Source organism: Scardinius erythrophthalmus (genome assembly GCF_964197995.2).
Source record: "Scardinius erythrophthalmus genome assembly, chromosome: 6".
NCBI classification, from domain to species: domain Eukaryota; kingdom Metazoa; phylum Chordata; class Actinopteri; order Cypriniformes; family Leuciscidae; genus Scardinius; species Scardinius erythrophthalmus.
The window spans coordinates 25,307,290-25,330,493 of NC_138226.1; the positions used below are offsets into that span (position 1 = coordinate 25,307,290).

The 23,204-nt window shown below is 38.0% G+C and overlaps 1 protein-coding gene across 1 annotated transcript in view; it reads right to left on the bottom strand.

Annotated features, from left to right (window-relative positions):
* Window positions 1–23,204, bottom strand: part of myo10l3 (myosin X, like 3) — a 79,860-nt gene that overhangs the window by 25,937 nt on the left and 30,719 nt on the right. The window contains exons 3-20 of the mRNA XM_081367966.1: window positions 23,008–23,166; window positions 21,627–21,814; window positions 19,667–19,801; window positions 19,392–19,530; window positions 19,196–19,280; window positions 18,994–19,100; window positions 18,372–18,501; window positions 17,760–17,878; window positions 15,607–15,753; window positions 15,410–15,510; window positions 13,566–13,632; window positions 12,232–12,324; window positions 11,846–11,914; window positions 10,420–10,502; window positions 9,047–9,155; window positions 6,448–6,528; window positions 2,794–2,918; window positions 2,430–2,544 (exon numbers count right to left, since the gene is read on the bottom strand). Coding sequence (XP_081224092.1) covers window positions 2,430–2,544; window positions 2,794–2,918; window positions 6,448–6,528; window positions 9,047–9,155; window positions 10,420–10,502; window positions 11,846–11,914; window positions 12,232–12,324; window positions 13,566–13,632; window positions 15,410–15,510; window positions 15,607–15,753; window positions 17,760–17,878; window positions 18,372–18,501; window positions 18,994–19,100; window positions 19,196–19,280; window positions 19,392–19,530; window positions 19,667–19,801; window positions 21,627–21,814; window positions 23,008–23,166 — 2,052 coding nt within the window. The remainder of the gene's footprint in view (window positions 1–2,429; window positions 2,545–2,793; window positions 2,919–6,447; window positions 6,529–9,046; window positions 9,156–10,419; window positions 10,503–11,845; window positions 11,915–12,231; window positions 12,325–13,565; window positions 13,633–15,409; window positions 15,511–15,606; window positions 15,754–17,759; window positions 17,879–18,371; window positions 18,502–18,993; window positions 19,101–19,195; window positions 19,281–19,391; window positions 19,531–19,666; window positions 19,802–21,626; window positions 21,815–23,007; window positions 23,167–23,204) is intronic.

Below are 23,204 nucleotides of genomic sequence, written 5' to 3' on the forward strand. Positions count from 1 at the left end.
GTGTCCAGTGTGTGTATCTGAATTCATTTGTTTCAGTGTCTTTATGCATGTGTGTGTGAGAGACAGAAAGCAACATTCTAAAGGAGAAATACTGCATTACATTCAATCGTCTATTGAGGCCGTGATGAATTCAGAGGTATTGTGATGCATGGCACATACCATCTGAAATGGTTTTTAATTTCTATTAAATTTAAATGATATGGCACATTTAAGTATTTTTATGACTATTAAATATAATCAATTACACTACTATATTTGTATGTATGCCATATAACTGAATTATCATAGATACTTATGCCTTAAATACAATCTCAGATGTTATGTTCCGTGCAATGCAAAATGCCTTTTCTAAATATACACTACCATTAAAAATTTGGGGCCTTTAAGATTAATTTAATGTTTTTGAAAGAAGTCTCTTGTGCTCATCAAGGCTGTTTTTATTTAATATAAAAATACTGTACAAACTGTTTTCTATTTTGATATACATTAAAATGTTATTCATTCCTGTGATGGCAAAGCTGAATTTTCAGAGTGTGTGTAAAATATATTGCACATCCATTGACTGATTGACTGATAAACTCAGATCAGTACTTAACGTCCTTTTATTTTTTATTTTATAGTAATTTATTTGATATGTATCCTAATAAGCGCAATAATATACAATCATGCACTACGTAGTGATCTTGATGACCATGTCCAGGTTTATTTTGCGATAATGATCATTACGTAGTACAGCCTGTGTACTGAAGTCATCTAATCGTTTAGTTTCAATTGGCTTTCCTTCATAATTACCCACTCATGACCGCAAGGAGTACTGACAGGTCATCACCGTATTATTAAATCAAGTTATTTGATTTATGAGATCATTTATCTGCTTCAAATCGAACCCAAACACAAGTAATCAGCAACACCGCATTAAGGCACCATCGAGCTAACAATGTGACCCCCTGATAAAGAGATACCCAAACTAGCTCTCAGGAAAGCCAGAAACCACAAGACCCCAAAGGAAATAACAGAGAGCACGCTGGATTCAATTAATTTAAAGAAAAGTGGTCTGAATCAAAGGACACAAGAATGCCTTTTATTTACAGTGCCTTCCTGTTCCTCAGAAACCTCAGAGCTCCTCTTACTGTAAAAACACCCTGACTGAACCGCCGTACTTAATGTGTGGCAGAGAATGACCAAGGAGAGAGAGAATAATTGACTGATTACAAGATAAGAATGAATAGACACTGTTGAACAGAGAACAGAAAGTGTTCTTTTCAGAGCTGCTGTGCTCCTGTTGCCAAACGCCCTTAAAGTGCTGTGCTCTTTTTTCACGCTGACTAGATTGAGATGAGTCATTTCAGCAAAGTGAGGGAGCGCAAAACTTTTTTTTTAGGGGGGTGAGAGCAGAGGAAGTATGAGGAAGAAAGAGGAAAGAATGAAGAGAGAAGAGAGGGAAAAAACCACCAGACAGAAAAAAATCCCCTATAAGTGTTGCAAAACTTTAGCACGAAAATGGCACCATGCATCTTTAGACACTTCCATGATGTTAATATCGAGGTATTGTATGTGTTATACTACAAAAAAGTCCCTAAGAGTACCATAGTGGCAAGAATACATTTGTGAACCCTTTGAAAATATCTGGATTTCTGCTTGAATTACCTATTAAATGTGGTCTGATCTTCATCGAAGTCACAATTGCAGACAAACCCAATCTGACACACACAAACAGCTGTGTTTTTCACAAGTTTATTGAAGACAATGGGTGATCATTTACAGTGCAGTGTAAAAAAAGTAAGTGAATATCTAATTGGAGTAAGTTAAAGGGATAGTTCACCCAAAAATGTAAATTCTGTATCATTTACTCACCCCTCAAGTTTTCCAAATCTACATGAATTCCTTTCTTCTGCTGAGCACAAAAGAAGATATTTTGAAGAATTTCAGTAACCAAACAGTTGATGGACCCCATTGACTTCCAGGACCCATTAACTGTTTGGTTCCCCATCTTACTTTCTTCGAAATATCTTCTTTTGTGTTCACAAAGCTAGAAGAGCCTACAAAAGCACTTCTAAAGACCTGGATGTTCATCAAGATAAGACACCCTGTCTACAAATGTAGAAAATCCAGGACTGTTGTCTATAACTGTGACTTCAATGAAAGATTTCAGAGATTGGGAATTTTAAAGTGTTCACAAACTTATTCTTGTGACTGTAAATGCTGTAAATGCCCCCTTTTTACATTTTAGATTTAAATTCAAATATACAAATCTCTCAACACTACAAGGTATGAATAGCAGGGATGAACCCACAGACTACATAAAAGGTTAAGTAGTTCAAACTGAGAAAGAAAGAGCTCTTACACAAAGTCATTGTACTCTTGCACAGATTATTTATTTTGCTACTTTAAACTATGTGTGTGAACATGTGTTGGCCATGCAACCGCACCTTAGTCTTTCCCAGCTGCCACTCTTTCTTTGTGACGTCATACTTCGTAAGCAGATCGGCACATTTCCTCCTCTCGTCCGCCGTGTGGTTTTTGTCCCTCAGGATCATTGTGTATCTGCACAGGAAGTGGGCACAACTTAAACACATATAAACACATTCCACCTCACTCATTTTACTAAGGGAACAATGTCCTGATCAAACGTTAACAGATTCAGAAAAACTTCCCTGGCATTGTTCATTATGGTTTCAAGGACTTTAACTAACTTTCCAAAAAAAACGGGCATCTGGAACAGATTTGTGCTTCAAACTTTATTTTGATGGACTGTCAGTGGTTTTGTGACAGTTTCTTGGCCACGTGTCTCACCTGCTGAGGAAGTCTTGGAAGGTTCTCCGTACAGGAAAGCCTGCTCTACGGATCTTCACTGTCTCCAGCATTCCAGAGTAACGTAGCTGATTCAGAACCACATCTGCATCAAATTTATTTGCATTCTGGAAGAAGACAGAATGAGATGTCCTTCAGCACGGATATCAACTGGCTATGCCCAATTTTGGTCACAAGTCAATAAGAAACAGCATTCATAATCTCTCTCTCTCTCTCTAATATTATATTATGAAGTATAAGTATTTTTATCAGTACTTTTGTCTTATTTTCTGTTAAAATATATAAACATTCTTAAAAGCAAGATAAAAAACTTTGGGAAACACTTTATTTCAATGGTCTCCTTTAGACATTCTGTTGACTATAATTAACGTTGCACCTACATGTCAACTAACTCTCATTGGAGTATATGTACTAGTAGACTGTCTGCTTAATATCTGATAACACTTTATTTTGACGGTCCCCAGAAGACATTACACTGACTATAAGTACTGTACATGTCCACTTATTCTACTAAACCTAACTCCTTATTCTACTAACCCTAACAGTCAACTAATACTTATACTCTAATGAGAGTTAGTTGACATGTAGGTGCAATTTTACTTATAATTAACAGAAAGTCTAAAGGGCACCATCAAAATAATGATTTATAATCAGAAAATATATTAAATTAAGTTTTTCTTTTTCAGCTTACTTTTCTTTCCCAATTGGCAAACAATGTTTGTTTTTTTCAATGCAGAAATGTTGTGAGGTTATATGCTTTAAAACAGTATACTGTTACTGTTATATATATATACAGTATATTCATAACTATCAAGTAGTAGTGTCTCAATATCATTGTTAAATAATAAAAAAGTGAAAAAATGTTTTTTTCAAATGGTGTATGATACATAAATTTAATATATATTCTCTTACAAATAATCTTAATATGGTTTATAAAAAACTAAAAAAAGTATTTTGTTTTAAAGAAAGTTTAATATTTTTAAACCAGACCAAAAAACTGAAGAAACTGTTTTTTGCTGTGTATGACATGATGTTTCAGTTGTTGATGAAGGATTGCGAAGACAAACATTTTATTTTAGGAATAACATAAACCAGATGAAACGTGCAATGAGATTAGGAATCTTTATAGGGCCTGTTTTGATTTGACTTTAACCGTAACCTAGGGGGAGATAATATAGATGCTTGTTTTGATCTGTCACATAAAAAACAAAAGACGTCTGTGGGCAGAAAAAGGGGTGAAACCCCAAGGCCAGTCATGAAGCTTTCAACTGGGATTGATTATGTCTATTGTGTGAAGTGTTACGTCATGCTCAGTGGCGATCTGTAGCTGGATCAGTAACGTCAGTGCCTGGTGTTCAGCTGCTCCCACAGTCCAGTCCCATCAGGCCGTTTGATGACTATGTTGAGGAGCGGGGCTCATTGTTGGTGGCCTGGACATCTGGTGCAGCTTAACTGCTCCACTATTGACTTTTGCCTTGTCCTTCATTTCAATCAGCAGAATCTCAACCAAAATGATCATGTCAGGCTAATGTGACAGGACACTGAGGTGTATTTCTGATCTCCCTGAGTAATTTGGGCATTCAACTTGGGTTAGACATGAAGTATGCAGCATTACAATTGTCCATAAAGGGGCCTGAAGTGGGGTGAGATGAGCGAGGGATCACTGTTGTGTGGCATAAACGATAGAAGAAAAGGTGTGGAATGACAGAGGGAGCCAGGCAGATTGCCAGACGAGACCACAGATCTCCTCCCTGAGGATAGTTATCACAATACAACAACCCCAAAAGAAGCCGAACCCGATCCTCTGCCCGCTGAAACAAGAGTCCTTGATAAATCAATAAAATCATAATAATTCCGGTAATATGGGAGCTCGAATGAGCACTTTTACAGCTCGACCGTATCATATAATGAAGGGTAGAGACTGCCTCTGGCTCTGTGTGATTTGCTGGCCATTATCTCTACATTCCTCTGCTGCAGGTCAGGAGTATGATTCTCCTCTCTGAAGCAGACAGCCGTGACCTCTGACCCCAGCACAGGCGGGTTTGGGCTGTAGGAATGTGCTGGCGGTGGGGATGGGCCGTTCCGTTCTGAGCAGATCAGCACAAAGAGACTCTATGTACAGAGCAGAACAGGACAGACTCAGAGCACTTGCTGGTTGTAAAGCTTCTCACATGGAGATGATGCCAGAATGTTCTGTGATGCAAGGGAAAATTTACTTTAACATGAGCAGAGACTCATCTGCTAATAATGATTTCGCTCACACTTTAGATTAGGGTCCAATTCTCACTATTAACTTATTATTAACTATGACTTTTGCCTCAATAAACTCCAAATTACTTCTTATTAATAGTTAGTAACGTAGTTGTTAAGTTTAGGTATTGGGTAGGATTAAAGCATGTAGAATAGGGTCATGCAGAATAAGGGATTACTATGTGCTTTATAAATACTAATAAACAGACAATATCCAAGTAATATACATACTAATAAGCAACTAGTTAATAGTGAGAATTGGACCCTAAACTAAAAGTGTAACCATGATTTCTTAATGAGTTTTTCATGTTTTCCTGTAAAATATCACGTAAAAAGTACCCTTAAAACTAGGTAAATTTATTAATTATTAAAATGCATTATTAAAAAATGTATCAATGAATTGTATTTCTTATATTTGTCTAAACTTACATTTTTACCTTTTAGACATTTAATGCACAGGCTAAGTAGCTGACCAGGTTAACATTTCACTGCAAGTTATATTTTGTATATAACTGTTTATGTGGTGAATAAAAATCTTGAATCTTAACTTTAAAAGCAACATTACATACTTAAAAAAATAGTACAAGACAAAATACTCTTGTATTAAAAGATATAAAACAAGTCTTAATAACTTGTGTAGTGTTGCTTCAAAAATGTATCTTGTTTCAAAACAGTGACCAGAGGGTGTTCAAGGATCAAAGTCTTTATCTTATTGCCCTTGAAACTCATTTGCATTTCTGAATATTCAAATTTGGTGCATCGATATTTGGTTACGAGACAAGCAGGAACCAGCGCTGCTTGGGTTTACTGATTTCATACGTTGCACAACACATCTTGATGGGTATGCTTGAATATGATTCACAATCTACAGTGAAAGGTAGAGTTATTGGTGAATAACTCAAATTTGGGTAGCGACAATAAATTTTGCATGCCAAAAAGGTCCATTGTCCATAGTGTAGTGATGCATCAAGCATAGCTCACACACAAAAAACACTTTCAATCGAAGTAGCTTTCTGCTGATCAGTGAGAATCACACAGCCAACTTTAATGTGAGCTAAATGTGTGTGGGGCATTTTCATCCTCAAATGAAACTCCCGATCTCAGATTCTGACCGAAATGACTGGATTTCACCCGTAAAATACTGCCGAACAACAATAAATTAGGCTGCACCTTAAGACTTAAGAAGACTTTAAATGTTTAATTTGTATGGACTACTTTGTGGTGCTTTTGGTCATTTTTGACAGGCTTTTGACAGACTTTTATTTTGGGGTGAACTATTCCTTTGAAAGTGACATTGAAGCTTTTGGAAGATTGGGTCTGTTTGACTCAATAAGGAAAGTAAACATGGTTGTGATATGGACGGTACAAAAAATGTGTCGATCCTACCTTCTCCATGTTAGGTTTGATGCAGCGCACAAAGAAAGGGTTGGAGGCACTTAAAGTGGCCATCAGTGCATGAAGAGAGTCCTGAAACACAGTTACAATAACACTAAATTACACCCCTGCACAGGAAAGTAACAGCACCAAAAGGGCAGTTCAGCAACCAGAGCTGCTATTTGCTTGTCCTGTTGAAGAGGGCAAACACAGGCAGTGACAGGGCCCATATTTACCTAGACACACCAAGGACCCTTCAACATGGCACTCTGTCCCACAGTCTCAGACTGAGAGGCTCCAGGCTGGCTTTAATGACAGGGGAACAGGGGAACATGCACAGACCCTGTCAAACCCTTGTGCCCGGTTTGTGGGTAATCCCCTGGCTTTAAGAGCCACAGTACAAGGGCAGCTGCCAAATCCCCTGCACGGCAGTTATGACATGCAAAGCCCTGTAACACCGCAAACCAGCAGATATACAGGGACTTAGACAAAGGGGACAAAACACACACATGCAAGGTACACACACAGTCACACAAGTGCAGAAAAATAAACAAAATTTCTGCTAGGTTTGCATTCATAACCTTGAATGTCCACCCAAAATAGACAAGAACACATGAGCTCCGTTTCAAAACTTACTGAGCTGCTTTGCTGATTACTGGCTACACAGGCAGCTTTCTTTCAAGGGAGCATCCTAAATATCATGAAACCCATTAAGTGGCTGATTTGGCATGTTCTACATAGGCAGCATTTCTGAGTGTCACACAAAAAGGACTCGATGATTCGATGATTGATTTCAAAACAGTACAACAGTATCTGCCCACTTTTTCAGCGGCCTTGGATCCAGCATTTTTCCATTGGTTTTTCCCATTAGGATTATAAAAAAAAGCCTTCTAAGCCATGAACCAAACCAAACAGCTATGAGGTGAATCAAAACATTACAAACTTTGATTTGAAACAAAAAGAATTTGAAAATCTGAAAAAGACAAGACTGTGAAAGAACTAAAATCTCATGAGACATTGTGAATGAGATAATCAAAAAAAAAAAAAAGCTTTTAAAAGGTAGGATTTTTATAAAAAACTTTTTTTCAAATTTGTTTAAACTGTCTTTATATACCAATACATAATTAAAACATAAGTGCTCTGAAAAAGAGAGTATAAAAATCGAGTGACTGTAGACCTTTTAATCTGCAATAAACACAGCTCATTATTTCCATTCGGGACGAAACAATTGATTGGTTTGGGCGACTGTCACTCACTCTCGCAACCATGGCTACCACCCCTGTTGCTAGATCTGCCCATATGCGCGCGCACCCGTTTGATTTGAGGAGTGCAAGAGAGGAACCTACGAAGAGTAAAACTATGGCAGAGAAAGAGCATGCAAAATTCAAAGCACCTGCATATTCAGTCAGCGAAGGCAAACAAGGCAAAAACTACTTCCTCGGACCCTGGCTGCCCGCACTCTTGAACGACCTCCTCTGCTTCGCCCTCGACCCCGGACCTGTCCTCGAACCGACGAAGCAGTACTTGTCTCCGGGGTGTAGTCCTCATTAGAGTCAACAATGTTTTCATCATGGAAACTCGCAAAACACCGTATATGTTATGAATCTTACACGAAATTCACCTTCATCACAGTGTAACTGATGGTAATGGAAAAAAGTGTATCAATGCAACCTGTTTTTAGCTTTGCCTTATAAATATAGCTCGTTACCTATAAATATAGCTTGTTACCGAATCAAACAAAGTATATTTTAAACTTTACCAGTATCGATATGCTAGCTTGATAGTGAGTACTAAAAGAAATGTTTTGTTTATATTTATAGTGATAAAGTTAGGTATTTTATTACATGTGATTCTGACATGATGTCACTGCATGCATTGCGCTCCTTCCTCTCCACTCGTCTCAGGTAAATAAATGCGTCTTCCAGCTGAGCCTGAGCGTTTGGTATCGCGCGTTCATGTGTTTTGGGGGCGTGGCTTTGGAAGGAGCTCAGAAGGGAGGGGGTGGAGTGAATGGAAATAATTAACTGTGTTTACAACAGTCGTGAGAGGTCAACAGACACTCGATTTTTATACTCTCTTTTTCAGAGTACTTACATTTTAATAATGTAGTGGTATATAAAGACAGTTTAAACAAATTTGGAATGTTTTTTTTTTTTTTTAGAAAAATCCTACCTACCCTGCCTTTAAGGACTCGCAGAGCTACATCATTCGCAGTGCTTTATGCTTAATTGTTAAACACAATTATTTACAAGAAAATACGTTGAAATGACGGCTTCAACAAAAAGAAAATACCATCATTTAACATATCTTACAGTAGTTAATAAAATATACATTTTTGAACATCCTTCTTGCTTCGTCAGCCATCTTGGATTTTTTTTTAATAAAGAGTTTCTCGCATTCTTTTTATGTGAAGGATGTGAACCTTCCCTAGAGTTTAGTAAAAACAAGGTATTTTTAGCACATCTGCAATGCCTTAGTTGCCTACATAGGCAGCTCACTAGGTTTTAGAACAGAGTACGTGTCTCACAATCTTATCATCCTGATTCTCTCAAAATGTAGTTTCTCATAGTTACATCACATGGCACATTCAGATCATTGATCTGTGTCTTACCCTGAACTGAGAGCTGACGGTGGGTTTGCGGCGGGCAGTGCCCATCTTCAAAGTCTCGTCTCCACTCCTGCTACCAACACGCTCAAACAGGTCGTAGATGAAGTCAAGTCTGAAAAACACACAATAGAGATAATATCACTCACAGACATCATTCATATCAGCAGAAATATAGATCAGCAACAACTGCTTCAAGCCTGTTTAAGAATGTATATGGGAAAATGTATGGGAACATTTTTTAAACAGCCTTGCCTTCACTAGATAATTTGATATGGTTCTAAAATATGACAAATTCATTTTTAGAAGTATAAATATTCCAAGTAGTCTCTTAGTTAATATAAGCTCATAAAAGCGGAATAAAGTAATGTTTTTAGATACAGTTTGGTATCAAAAGACATGATATAATATATATAAATATCATAAGACAAGATACACATATTTTTTGTCGTAACACTTTAAAATAAGGTTTCATTTGTTAACAATAGTTAACTACATTAGTTAACATGAAATAAGAATGAACAATACTTCTACAGCATTTATTATTCTTAGTTATTCTTAGTCTGTTATTTTTAACATTTACAAATACATTATTTAAAGGGTTAGTTTAAGGGTTAGCTCAAACATGCTGCATAACACACAATAATGAACCTCATTGGTTCTTGCAGAAGCTCAAACGTGCAGCGTAACACGAGAATGAACCTCACTGGTTCTCACACATCAAGCAAACATGCTTGAACTTCTGTTTACTATAACTGATGTGTGAGTTGATGAATGTTTATGAATAAAAGCCTAAAAATCCTAAAATCTGTTCATCATATAAAGTGATCGTGTCTCTTCAGAAATTTTGGACTAAACCACTAAATTAATTTGGATTAGTTTTATGATCTTTTTAAAGCATCAAAGTGGTAGTTGCATAGACTGTCAATGGAAGGACATAAAGTTCTCAGATTTCATCAAAAAGATCTTCATTCGTGTTCCAAAGATGAACGAAGGTCTTACGGGTTTGGAAAGACACAAGGGTGAGTAAATTATGACATTTTCATTTTTAGGTGAACTATCCCTTCAAATCAAAAGTTGTATTTGTTAACATTGTTAACAATCAATGAATAATTATATTTTTACTACCTAACATTAACAAAGATTAATAAATCCTTTAAAAAATAAATTGCTCGTGTTTAGTTGTCATGTTAGCTAATGCATTTACTAATGTAAACAAATGAGACCTTATTGTACACTGTTACCATTTTTTTTTTCAGTATGAGAAGTATAACTTACAGTATATGCATCACTGATCTCATGACAAGCTAGAAAAACTTCGGATCATAGGATCCACAGCATTGTTTAAAATTTCAGAAATGAAGTGAATGATTTGTCACCTGCTGTCCTTCAGCATGTTGAGAATATCATCCCTGAATGTGTCTCTGTTCTTCTCTAGAATGCCACGCACATCATACAATACCTGACACACACACAAAGAAAAGTTACAAAATACATATACAGTGACTAAATTGCTAATTGATCTATTTATGAATAGATTTTCTTTATGTAAACCTACTGCATACATAGCCTACTTCATGTGTCTGCCCCAACATTTCTAACTCAACTGAATTGAATTGTGTATGTGAAGAAAATACAAAGTCTCTGATTCCGGCATTGCACTTTCAGCCAATTGATGAGAGACCAAAGAGAGAGTTTGATCGAGCTGGTGCTGCCAAAGTTTAATGCAGTCACCTGTTGAGTATTACTCAGTCGTGACCTCCTTGGCGACAGATTCCTCCACAGGTCTTAACACCATGAAATAAACTCCTGAGCTGTAGAGTATGCAGCATCCAAAACACATGCTGGGGGTATTTATATCACCAATTGATAATTACAATCTCTCATCTAAACAGATAATTCATCCAAAGCTCATAGTCCGATCTTTCATTTGTTTTGGCCAAGAGAACAGATGCTAAAGATTCTGCATCTGAAAGCATTTGAAAGACTGGATTGATATTGTGGGAACATGTCAGACATTTTGCATGCAACTTGCATCTCAGAAAGTGGTAAAAATCTGTATCTTTGGCTACTGTAAAGTAAAAAAATTATATATAAAAAATCCTTAAAACAAGATATATTTGAAGCATGCAACCTGATGCAATGTTGCTTCTCAGAAAAAACGCATCAGTGTAGATGTTTTTTGCTGGTAAACAAGACTAAAATACGGATTATTTTTTGAAGTAAAAAAGTAAAAGCAAGTGAAAAGCAAGTAGAAGTGTGAAAGAAAACTGTCAGGAAAAAAAATAATTGCAACTAGAGAAGGAGCTGGACAGCATGCCAAATGCTTCTCATGGGAATGCATGTTAGCCGTGTGGTTTCCAGCACATTAAACTGTGAAGGCTTCGTGTAGTGCCCATGGTGAAAGGGCAAACCAACTCTTAACTTTCCATCTCTCTGTACTTTTTTCAGCATACTGAACTGACTGCTTTCTCTTACTCTCCTGAACAGACTCTCTTATAAACCGAAACTGACACTGACAGATGATGAGAGAGAGTGAGAGGACTGGGGAAGTCCAGAGCTCACTTCCTCTTGGCAGTCACACCTGTGATATATATATAGTGATAGACCGGTCAATATTTTAGATTATAGGTATCAACAGAAATGGTCATTCCACCTGCTGTTGGTTTCAAAACGTAGCAACATGCAGCAACAAATGAAGTCTGATGTCCATTTAAAGCATTTTAACTTTTGGCAGACCTTATAAAATCTTTCCAACCTCACAAATAATAGTACTAAAATAGCACTGTGTGTTGATGTAATTACCTCTCCTGCATAATGTTTAATACCAAACTGGTGATCTGCCACTCTTGGTTTCACGTAGTATGGGTTTGTCTGCAGAGGCAGAAACACATAACACATTATTTCACATTGATTATATTTTGCAGCGCGCACACTCAAAGACACTTCAGTCGAGGCAGACTGTATGTGGGTTCTCCGAGGACACACTCATTGTTCCCGGGGCCTGAGGAAAGCCTGCTCACGTTACCGTATTGTGCATGTGCGTGTGAGAGGCTGTGGGGGTGTGACGGCTCGGCTCAGCGCTGGTCTTTATCAGTGAGTTTAAAGAAGCATTAACTCTCTGTGATCTGAAATGAGACGAGGAGAAGAAAGCGCATATGTCTGTGAGTGTTTTGAAAAGGAGGACTTACGGCATGCCGGCTGTGTAGTTTCTCCAGCAGGGTGTAGTCCGTGCCTTTAGGGAATCTGCTCTCTTCATTGATAAGAGCCAACATGCCCAGTTTCTGAGAAAAGAGAACACTGATCTAAGCACACGCTCTCTCACTCAAAATGTATTATTATTAACCACAGGGGTCTCGCTCGTTGTCATGCATTTGCATTTATGTGAGATATTGGCCAAAGGTTATTTTAAGAAGTTGATATTTTTCCGTGACAATGCAGGAAGGGGACTAAGATTGAAGATGCAAATTATTTCAGTAACACTTTAATTGACAGTGTCCTTGTTATATGTTACATGTACTTACTCTAGTAATAACAGTAAATTCTGCATAATTACAAGCAACTAACCCTAAACCAAACCCTATTCCTTACCCTATAGTAAGTACATGTTGTTAATTGATATGACTCAGTACGTAAATGTATAATTACACTTTAACAAGGACACATTAAAATAAAGTGTAACCATTATTTCTTTTTTCATATTACCCTTTTTAGACACTTGATATGGATGGTCTGATAGTATATTTGGCAAAGAGACATCTTTTCAATTTGAACTGGAACATGTCATTTTTACTGTAAAATAACATGCAATAATTTGCAATCTCTAAAACATTCCCTGTCGAATGTTAGAAAAATAGTCCCTTTAGTATGTTTAGCAGATAATGTACAAAACAATTACATTGTGAAATGTTCCAGACCTCTTAGAGACGTATGTACTGTTCAAAAGTTTGCGGTCAGCGAGTCTCTTATGCTCACCAAGGCTGCATTTATTTGATCAAAACTACAGTCAAAACAGTAATATTGCGAAATTTAAAATAACAGTTTATATTTTAACATATTCTAAAATGTAATTTATTCCTGTGATGTCAGAGCTGAATTTTCAGCATCATTACTCCAGTCTTCAGTGTCACGTTTTTATGGAAAAAGGATTCTTTGATGAAAAGAAAGTTCAAAAGAACAGCATTTATTTGAAATAGGAATCTTTTGTAACCTTATAAATGACTTTACTGTCACTATTGACCAATTTAACGTGTCCTTGCTGAATAAAAGCATTAATAAAAATAAATATCTTATTGACCGTGCACTTAGGAGGGCAATGTTAATGAAGAAGAGGGTAGGAAATGATGCAGAGAAGAGACAGGTACATCCCCTGTATGAGCCCATTTACTTTTGGTACCATCTAATCAGCCAATATTCCTGAAATGACTACTGTAGAGATCACATTCTGCTGGTTATCGACAATTAAACAGTTTATAATGAGCACTGTGGGGTCCCAGTGAGAGCTGAGTAAAGGTTAAAAGGCCACCTTTTCGATCAGATCCAAACACTCAGCGTTGTCCATCCAATCGATGGCCTCCCAGTGTATCCCCTCCCTGTGTGGAGACAAAAGAGAACCTCTTGAGCAACAGATACACACATCACAACACCACAAGTACACAAAGGTGGTATTATCCTCAGTGTTCATGTGATGAAATGAGCTGTGACCGGGCTCTGCTGACCCCCCCTCAGTCATCACATTTCAACACAAGAACACAACTGTGTGGGAAAGAGGAGACCCATTCACACATCTGGCAGAGTGCCTCCATAGTGCCTACAGTAAGAAGAGGCAGAGAAACCCTCTCCCTTAGTTAATCTGCTATCTCTCCATCACTCTGCCCTAAAAGACAGTCCATGTCATGTACATCATGTCACATACACCTCTGGGACACGTCGCGCCTCCGTCCTTCTATACGATTTCACCCTGTTGTGACCTGAGCTCTCTGTGACACCTGATAGCTTGAAGCTACGTGTCTACAGAGCAGTCTGTGTCGGCCTCTTAGGTTTTCCACAGCAGTTTCATGTCCTGATGTAGTCTACGCACGTGAATGCTTAGTCAGTGCATTACAGGTGTGCAGTCCAGTTGTATACACTTTTTTATTTTTACATTCTGAACACACTTCAGAAGTCAAGAGGACGATAGAGCTTCTTTTACATGTCTGAGTACGTGTTGTTGTTTGCTAAAACTAATACCTGAAACACACTGTTCACAAGTATGTGAGGTAAACACCTCTAGCTCAGAGGCGCAGTGAAATGTCTTAGCGTAAACATTAGCCTAAAGTGGTCTTTTCTAGAGTCGGTTTTCTTGCGTACATTAGCACAAAACAGCCCAATAATGGACTCTCATTTCTCACATGGTTCATTTTCTCACTATAGCAGACATTAACATTAGTCATACATACTGTATATCTACAGTCATTTCAGGTGTACTGTCATGGTAGGGCAACAGTTTGAAACGACAAGCTAGTTAAAGGTATATTTTTATAGCTAGCTGAATAATAGAACATCCAGTTTATCTGCACAGATATTTGATTACCGCATGTGGCAATATGCAGTTAACTAGAAATAAGCATGTATGATTCTCTAAGATTCTCAAGGCTTGAAAAATACATTGAAATGTGTCAGAGTGCAATTCATAATGCGAAACAATCACGCATTGCATTCTTAGAGTGGCCACAAAGGGCGCTCCAGTAAGCACTGCTATTTTCTACAGTCAGTTTTCTCTTTCAAGTCACTATGCATGAGCAGTCTGAAAACAATCTTGATCAATCTGAGTATGTCAGTTACTAACTTAAGTATCACCCCCTTGAGTACAAAAGTCTGTTATCATCACAGTAATGCAAGACCTCATGTGCTGAATATGACTATGCACACTTCACTAGTAGGCAAAAACCAGTCCGAATGAATAGTATTTGAAAAATAGTAGACGAAAAGTATCCAGATGACCTAATACTTATGCAGAGATTCTGAAGTGTGCATCCAATGGATACTTTATAATCCCATGAGGCCATGGGAGAGGATTTGTGGAAGGGGGGAAAGCGATGCAAGTGACGTGTCAGTGCATATTTATGTAGTATGTCCAGTTTGCATTTATACTACACACATACATATTTTGCATGCTACACACAAGCATGTTCTATATAGTAAGTTTTTCATCAAATGTGTGTGATTTCAGTACACGTCTGGTATGGTATGGTATGGTATGGCTTTATGGCCTAATTCTTTCATCTATCTAGTTAAATGAAGGATGGAAGACAGTGTAAACTATCTAAGCTGGTTTCTAGAGCAAAATTAGGTCAAAATCTAAGAATCAGGGTCACTGGCAGGACCCACCTGTTATATTCAAGCTGCTCCAGGGAGAAGATGTGCTTGTTGAAGTACTCCTGGAGCTTCTCATTGGCATAGTTAATGTTGAACTGCTCGAACCGGTTCACCTGGAGGGGGGGGGGGGGGAAGTCATAAAAACATGACAACATGCCATCGGCAGGTTGTCTGTCTGGAAGGTTTCACCTCAACTCACGAACTCTCACCTCGAAGTTCTCAAAGCCAAAGATATCCAAAATGCCAATGGACTTGAAGTTGTCCTTTCCTTTGATTTTCTGGTTGATTCTGGTGATGATCCAAGAAAAACACTGGGAATACAACGCCATGGCCACAGAGTCCCTGGAATCAATTGCCTTTGGAAAGCAGGGCAGAGACAAATATTAATCCAGAGACATTTTTCCTTTAGTTAGCCTCCAACAGCGCAATTTAAAACCATAAAATCAACAAGCAATGTCTCTGGAGATTATTACAAAACACTAAAATGTCTATTTGCATTTCAACATCATAAAAAGAAACTGTAAGGTTGTGTTGGATTGAATTTGCAGGGTTGTTACTCTCAATAATTGTGCGTGTCTTTAAACGTTTGAAAACAATGCATGTCTTTCCTGATTTATAGCCGAGATTGGATCAAATACAGTGGCCCCAATAAGTATGTGGACACTTAGGCCATATTTAAACCACCCTATTTTTTTTTTTCAAATTATACTGAAAGGAAGAAAATAATAATTTCTGGTTGTCAAACAGTAGTGGAACATGTTGATCTAATGTGATGAACTACACCGGTGCTAGGATACAGATACACACTGTGAGAACTGATTTATACAGTACATCCACTAAAACTGACCGACCAGTTCATTTTATAAAAGTGATGAAAAGTGAGGAAGCTCTTGAGAAATATCTGCTTCTGGAATTTCAGTTCAATTTCAACTCATAAACCCAGCAATAACCCTGAGCTGCTATTACTGGATTACAGAAGGAGAGAAAGTTAATAACCACAAATTAGCCTCTGCTATTCCTAAGAACACCAAACTCCCGTCTATTGTTTCAGCAGCACTATAATTCATCAGTCAGAGACACTTCTGCCTGATTCTGAACTGTGTGTTGGCTCCATCAGAAAGACCTGAAAGAATGGCTGTTTGTGCAGGATACGGCCAATGGCAGCTGTTGAGGTCCTGGCCACTGTGTTAGTGCATTATGAGAAAAAGAGGAGGAGGAATAAGGGCCTCCATTAAGACGTGGCCCTGCTTTATGACCGCTAACACAGGCTGGAGTTAGTGGCCATTGTCTTTGTTCATGAAAAGATTGCTTGTGTGTCAGTCACAAAGGCCAGGGCCCTTTAGTACATGCTGGATGAGATTTATGGGATAATGTGGGTTGGGGTCTCTTTATTCTTCGCATGCACACACTTTCATCCCCTAGCTTTCACTGGTCTAGCTCCCTTTTTCCAACCAGTTTCCAAAAGCAAGCCTTTGATTTTCATTCACTTGACCGTGAACTTGCATTGCGGGACAGAAGAATTCTCAAGAGTAAGTTTTGAAAGCTCTGCTCTAGCGCTAAACTGACTGTCTCTTGTGTTTACCGTGCATATTTGTGTGGTAGGCTGCCCCCATTAGGCGGCTGCTAACCGCCGTCTCCACACTCTGCCTCTATTGTGTTTTTTCTCATGAGATCTTTATCACTGAGTTATTATAGCAGGAATTCGAGGGGACAAAAAAACAGGAAATGGTACCAAGTCACGCAAAGACACTTTTTACACAGGCGTATGGGTGTGAGCATGTTTTTTAAATGACAGTCTGTCAGTAAATCTGGGGTGAGTGGGGATGCAGGGAAAGGAACTTGTCTCTGAACACACTGAGGGCACAGCACAGACATGTCACGACATGATACAACATGAAGGGTAAAATAAACACACAAAAAATCTGTAGCAGAAATATAAAACTTTTTGAAACCATTGCCCAAACTTATTCCAAAATGTAAATAAACAAAGACAGTCACCGTGATTTTGCCAAGTAAGACATGTTCCTGGATCAAGATATTTTGTTGATCCTGGAATAACATTCCTGTCCCAAAATGTAGTCCTTACCCTATCCTCACCCCTAAACCTAACCCTACCCATAATCTTTCCCTAAAATCTGAGGGAAATGATAGGTGAATAACACTGATGTTGAAGCACCTCACCCTGGGTCTAAGCCTAAACTTGACATAAACTGTAAACTTGTCCCTCAAATCTGATGTTGATCCAGGAACATGTGGTACTTGGTGAAATCACGTTCACCAAACAAAGACATATATCTTATTCCTAAACTTGCCAGTATACTATAAAACATCATAAAAATGGACGCATGTCCTGGTTCCTTACCTGTTCCACAGTGAGGGGCGAGCAGATTTCTTCTCCTCTAAGGATCATGGACCGCTGTGTCAGAACCTCAGACAGCTGAAAGGAGTCGAGTCCCAGCAGATCACTGACGACACTGACCACTGTCATTCAAATAAACACACTGCATAAGCCTTCACAACTGTGGAAAGTGCGATTATTCATTATTATTAGGTCAGTATTAAACATCCATTAACATCTTATCCTGAGATAATATTTATTATTTTGTCAATATTCACAGAGCAAATTGAATCTTCAGTTTCATGCATGTCTTCAGCATATTTTGAGACCCGTAAAGATTCATGTTTTAACCAAACTTACAACAATTCAAAAGTTTGGGGTCAGTAGGATTTTTGTTTTTGTTTTAAAGAAATTAATACTCAAAAAGGATGCATAAATGTATCAAAAGTAAAAGTAAAAACATGTATAATGTTACAAATAGATTCTATTCATCAAATAATCCTTAGAAAGAAAGCAGTATAACTGTTTTCAACATTAATAAGAATAAGAAATGTTTCTTGAGCACCAAATCAGCATATTAGAATGATTTCTGAAGGATCATGTGACACTGAAGACAAGCGCTGATCCGTATCGAACCTCCTTTAGTGGTGATCTGAGCACCCCCTGCAGTCATGAACTCAATGTTGCCGATCTGTAAGACCCCAGACAGCAGCTTGAAGACATCCCGGATCTCTTCCTCTGTGAATACCATCACTTTCAAAGCTTCCTACAGTCATTAAATAAAATAAAACCATGAACATGTCTTTTTCCCCTTACAATACAGATTACAGAATAAAAACATAATAAAAGCCAAAATCTGCTCATTATATAAAGCGATCAAGTCTCTTCAGAAAATTAGGGCTAAACCGCTCAATTCATATGGATTAGTTTTACAATCTGTTTATGAACTTTGTTGGACTGTCAAATTTCTCAGATTTCTTTAACTGCATTTCATTTGTGGTTCCGAAGATGAACATAGTCTCACGGGTTTTGAACAACATGAGGATGAGTAAATGATGACAGAATTTTCATTTTCGGGTGAACTAACCCTATGCTTTGTGTTGAACAGTTTACAGAAAAGAGATGATGTGGTGCCCTCTAGTGGAACATTTATTAAAGCCCAATTGCATGGCATTAACCTCTGTATGTTCATGAGACAAGTAACTGTCTAAGAGTCAAGAACACTGTCAAACACAGACCATGCAAAATATTGACTGACCATCACACTATCATAGAGGTGTTTGTCATTCAAGCTTCTGTCTTTCACACAGCCAGACTGGTTGAGGTAATGATACGCCTCGGGAGAATCAGCCAGCATGTACATTTCTGAGGATGAGAACACGGAGTAATATAAAAACAATGGCCAGAGAAAAAGATTCAGCTTATTTAAAGTTGAAGTGTATAAAAAGCTAAAATCTCACCTCTGTGCTCACGCTTAGCACCTGACAACAATGCATAGAAAATGTGATAGTTCCTCTCTCCCGGATTCTGCCGCACAACTCGATTCTGGAATGTTACGACATTTTTAAAGCACAAAGCATTTAATAGGCCTACAGCTGCTCATCTGCAGGTCTATAAATGGCTAAAAAGAAAAAGAAAAGAGTAAATAAAAGATACCTTTTCAAGTAAATAATCAATAATACAGCCGCCCTGAATATTTCCACTCTGAGAGAAGTGAAGCTGAATGAACTTGCCAAAGCGACTGGAGTTGTTGTTGTAAACGGTTTTTGCATTCCCAAACGCCTCCATTATTGGACTGGAGTGGAAGAGAAGGAACAGGTGTTAAAATGGGAAGAGATACAACTGTGTGTGTGTGTGTGTGTGTGTGTGTGTGTGTGTGTGTGTGTGTGTGTGTGTGTGTGTGTGCGTGCGTGCGTGCGTGTGTGTATGACCTGCTCTGTACAATGGCCTGCTCCACCCTGGTGGTCCTCTCTGACAGCGGAGAGCCTGTGGAGTTCTGACTCATGACAGACAGGAACTTCAGCAGCAGTTTGGTGCTTTCTGTCTTCCCAGCACCACTCTCTCCACTGAGAACACACACACATGAAGCACACAGTAAACACACAAGCACACCTTTGTCTGTAGTTTTATAGGTTTGCATATTGTAACATAATTACTTAAGTAAAAATATCACAACCGTTAAACAGTTTGGGGTTGGTAAGATTTTTAAATGTTTTTGAAATTAGTCTCTTATACTCACCAAATCTAAACGGTAATAAAAAAATAAAACTTTACTATCTTTAAAAATGTCATTTATTCTTGTGATGTCAAAGCTGAATTTTCAGCATCATTACTCCAGTCTTCAGTGTCACATGATCCTTCAGAAATCATTCTAATATGCTGATTTGCGGCTCAAGAAACATTTATTATTATTATAAATGTTGAAAGCAGTTCATTTATTAATATTTTTGTGATACCGTCACACAGTCTTTGATGAAGTTCGGCATTTATTTTGAACAGAAATCTTCTGAAACATTATAAATGTATTGTGTCATTTTTCATTAATTTAATGCGTCCTTGCTCAATAAAACTATTAAAGGGATAGTTCACTTTGAAATAAAATTTTGGTATGTTTTAGCTTACCTCAAGGGCATCCAAGATGTAGGTGTCTTTTTTTCCGCAGTAGTTTCAATTTTGATATTTTTAGGTCAAACCGTTCTTGTCTGTCAGTCATTTCATGCAGGTCTATGGTCACTGTCTCAAGTATACACTAGATGTTGCATTAAAGACATTCGTTCCAATGAGCTGCCGTAGACAAGGCGACATCTAGTGTATATATCTATGCACCAGTCTGCGTACACGTCACACACCAGGATGCGCCCGCGCCCTCAGATCACTTGGACGTGACTGTGTATAAGAGGTAAAAAGATATAAATACTGTTTGTTTTCTCACACAAACCGCTCGTTTCGTGTCTTAGGCCATCAATGTGTACTTACGATGGGGAATTGTTTAATTTGGATGATGGGGAATTGTTTTAATTTGGACTCTGTGCATGCTCTTTGAGACAGTGACCATATACCTGCATTATACGACTGACAGACAAGAACGGTTTGACCTAAAAATATCAAAATTGAAACTTCTGCAGAAAAAAAGACACCTACATCTTGGATGCCCTTGAGGTAAGCTAAAACATACCAAAATTTTATTTCAAAGTGAACTATCCCTTTAATTTCTTTAAATTTTGCGTATATTTAAACTGTAACACTCATCATAGCCGAAACCCCTACATTTAATAATATCTGCTCCTGAATGGTGAATGAAGGTGAATTCCCTGAATTCCTTTTCACCACATTTATTTTAGCCAAACTTTGTGAAGTACAGAGTCACTATGGGCACTATGACTAGTGCGTAAAATTCCCTCTCCATGTCCAGTGAAGTGATTTATTGTTTAACACTTGTTCTGTTTGTAGTTTGTGGTGCCCTTAGAACTGTGCATACTCTCACAATGCTGCTAACTCCCTACAATTTGAAATGTTTTATTAAGATGGCCAAATACCATATAAAGACTTTGGACAAACACCCAATCACTCCAAGCTGCCACTCAGGGTAAAGTTCACACTACAGGACCTGAAATGCTGTGGTGCTCACACTACACAACAAGGTTCCTTGTCATCTGTAGTCGTGTTGTTATGGCAGCGCGAATACTACACAACATTACGCTGATGAGGTACACAAATTTCAGGATATTTGGTCAAGAGGCGATCCCAACCAACAGCGGGGGAAAAATCACCAAAAGCTGTCTGGTGAGCTTTACATCAAGAGGATCTGATTAATAGTATTTCATTCCTTTAAACTAGAATAATACTCAATGTGATGTGATGCCTTTAAGAGCAGCAGCAGCAGCGTGTTACCTGATGAGCACACACTGACTGTCGTGTCTCTTCCACAGGCAGCGGTAACACTCGTTGGCCACAGCAAAGATGTGTGGAGGTAGTTCACCCAGGTGATGTCTGCTGTACACATCCACTGCCTCGGCGTCATACAGCCCGGATATCTGCTTATAAGGGTTCACGGCCGCTAGGATGGAGCCAATGTTAGTCTGCAAGAATGAACAACAATAAGAACATACAGGTTTGAGCGTACACTGTTTACATTTTTGATGTTGAACAAAGTATGTATCGAAATGGAGATTTTGTTAAAACTCCAGGGACATTTGAACTTTTCCAGCCCAATAGACAATTTGACTAACCTTGACTCTAACACCATTCACCTGGGAAAAATAATCCGTGACAGTATTTTGTATTGTATCATTTATGGTTCTAAAGTTTCCAAGTTATAATATCTACGATAGTATGTTTTCTTATAGATTGACACTCAAATGAAATCTTTGCACTACAGATTTCCAATCATGTGTTTATTTTTGAATTATTGTTGGTTTATCTAATAATCTACAATATACCTGTTATGTTTTCTGGTCAGTTTAACATTGTATATTATGGTATATGTTAAAATTCAGTTTGACAGTTAAATAAAAGTAAAATGATAACATACATGCTAATAAAAAAAAATCATAAAGCATGAATGGTAAGTAGTTTCAGATTTATAAAACTATCATCAGAGGTAATAGAAATTAGAAGACAATGTATCCACAGAAAAATTGTGATTTAAATTTTTGTAAAACCAGTTGTCATCAGGCAGTTCTTGGGATCAATTTTTGCTGCATTTATTTCATGCTTATTGTTGATACATGGACATTTTTGCACAGTGTTAAGCTCAGATTAAACCCCATTAAAGCTTCACAGAACAAAGTTCTTTTGAGGCAAAAGACTTCTCAAAGTACAGATTGTTCCCTTGTTTACATGAAAACACTGCAATCAAATTCCCATTTGAATTTAAAGAAGATAATTAGTGTGTGTGTGTGTGTGTGTGTGTGTGTGTGTGTGTGTGTGTGTGTGTGTGTGTGTGTGTGTGTGTGTGTGTGTGTGTGTGTGTGTGTGTGTGTGTGTGTGTGTGTGTGTGTGTGTGTGTGTGTGTGTGCGTCATGAGGAAAACAGCCTATAAACCAAACTAAGTGATGTTTTTTGAAAATGTAAAAATGCAGAAAGTTTTCTGTGATGTGATGGTTTGTGTGTGTGTGTGTGTGTGTGTGTGTGTGTGTGTGTGTGTGTGTGTGTGTGTGTGTGTGTGTGTGTGTGTGTGTGTGTGTGTGTGTGTGTGTGTGTGTGTGTGTGTGTGTGTGTGTGTGTGTGTGTGTGTGTGTATGTGTGTGCGTTTTGCAAAAATAACACTTACATAAATAAGGTCCTTCTGGTAGCGAAGAAAGAGGTTGTGCATGATGGCGGCCTCATGTAACTCGGCCAGAGTGGACATGTCCTCCACTCCACTGATGCTGGTGGGATGCATGGGGAAAACCTTTAGCCTGTTCACCTCACCCTGATCCAGAGTTATCACCTTCAACACACAAAAACACACAACCATGTCATTATCAA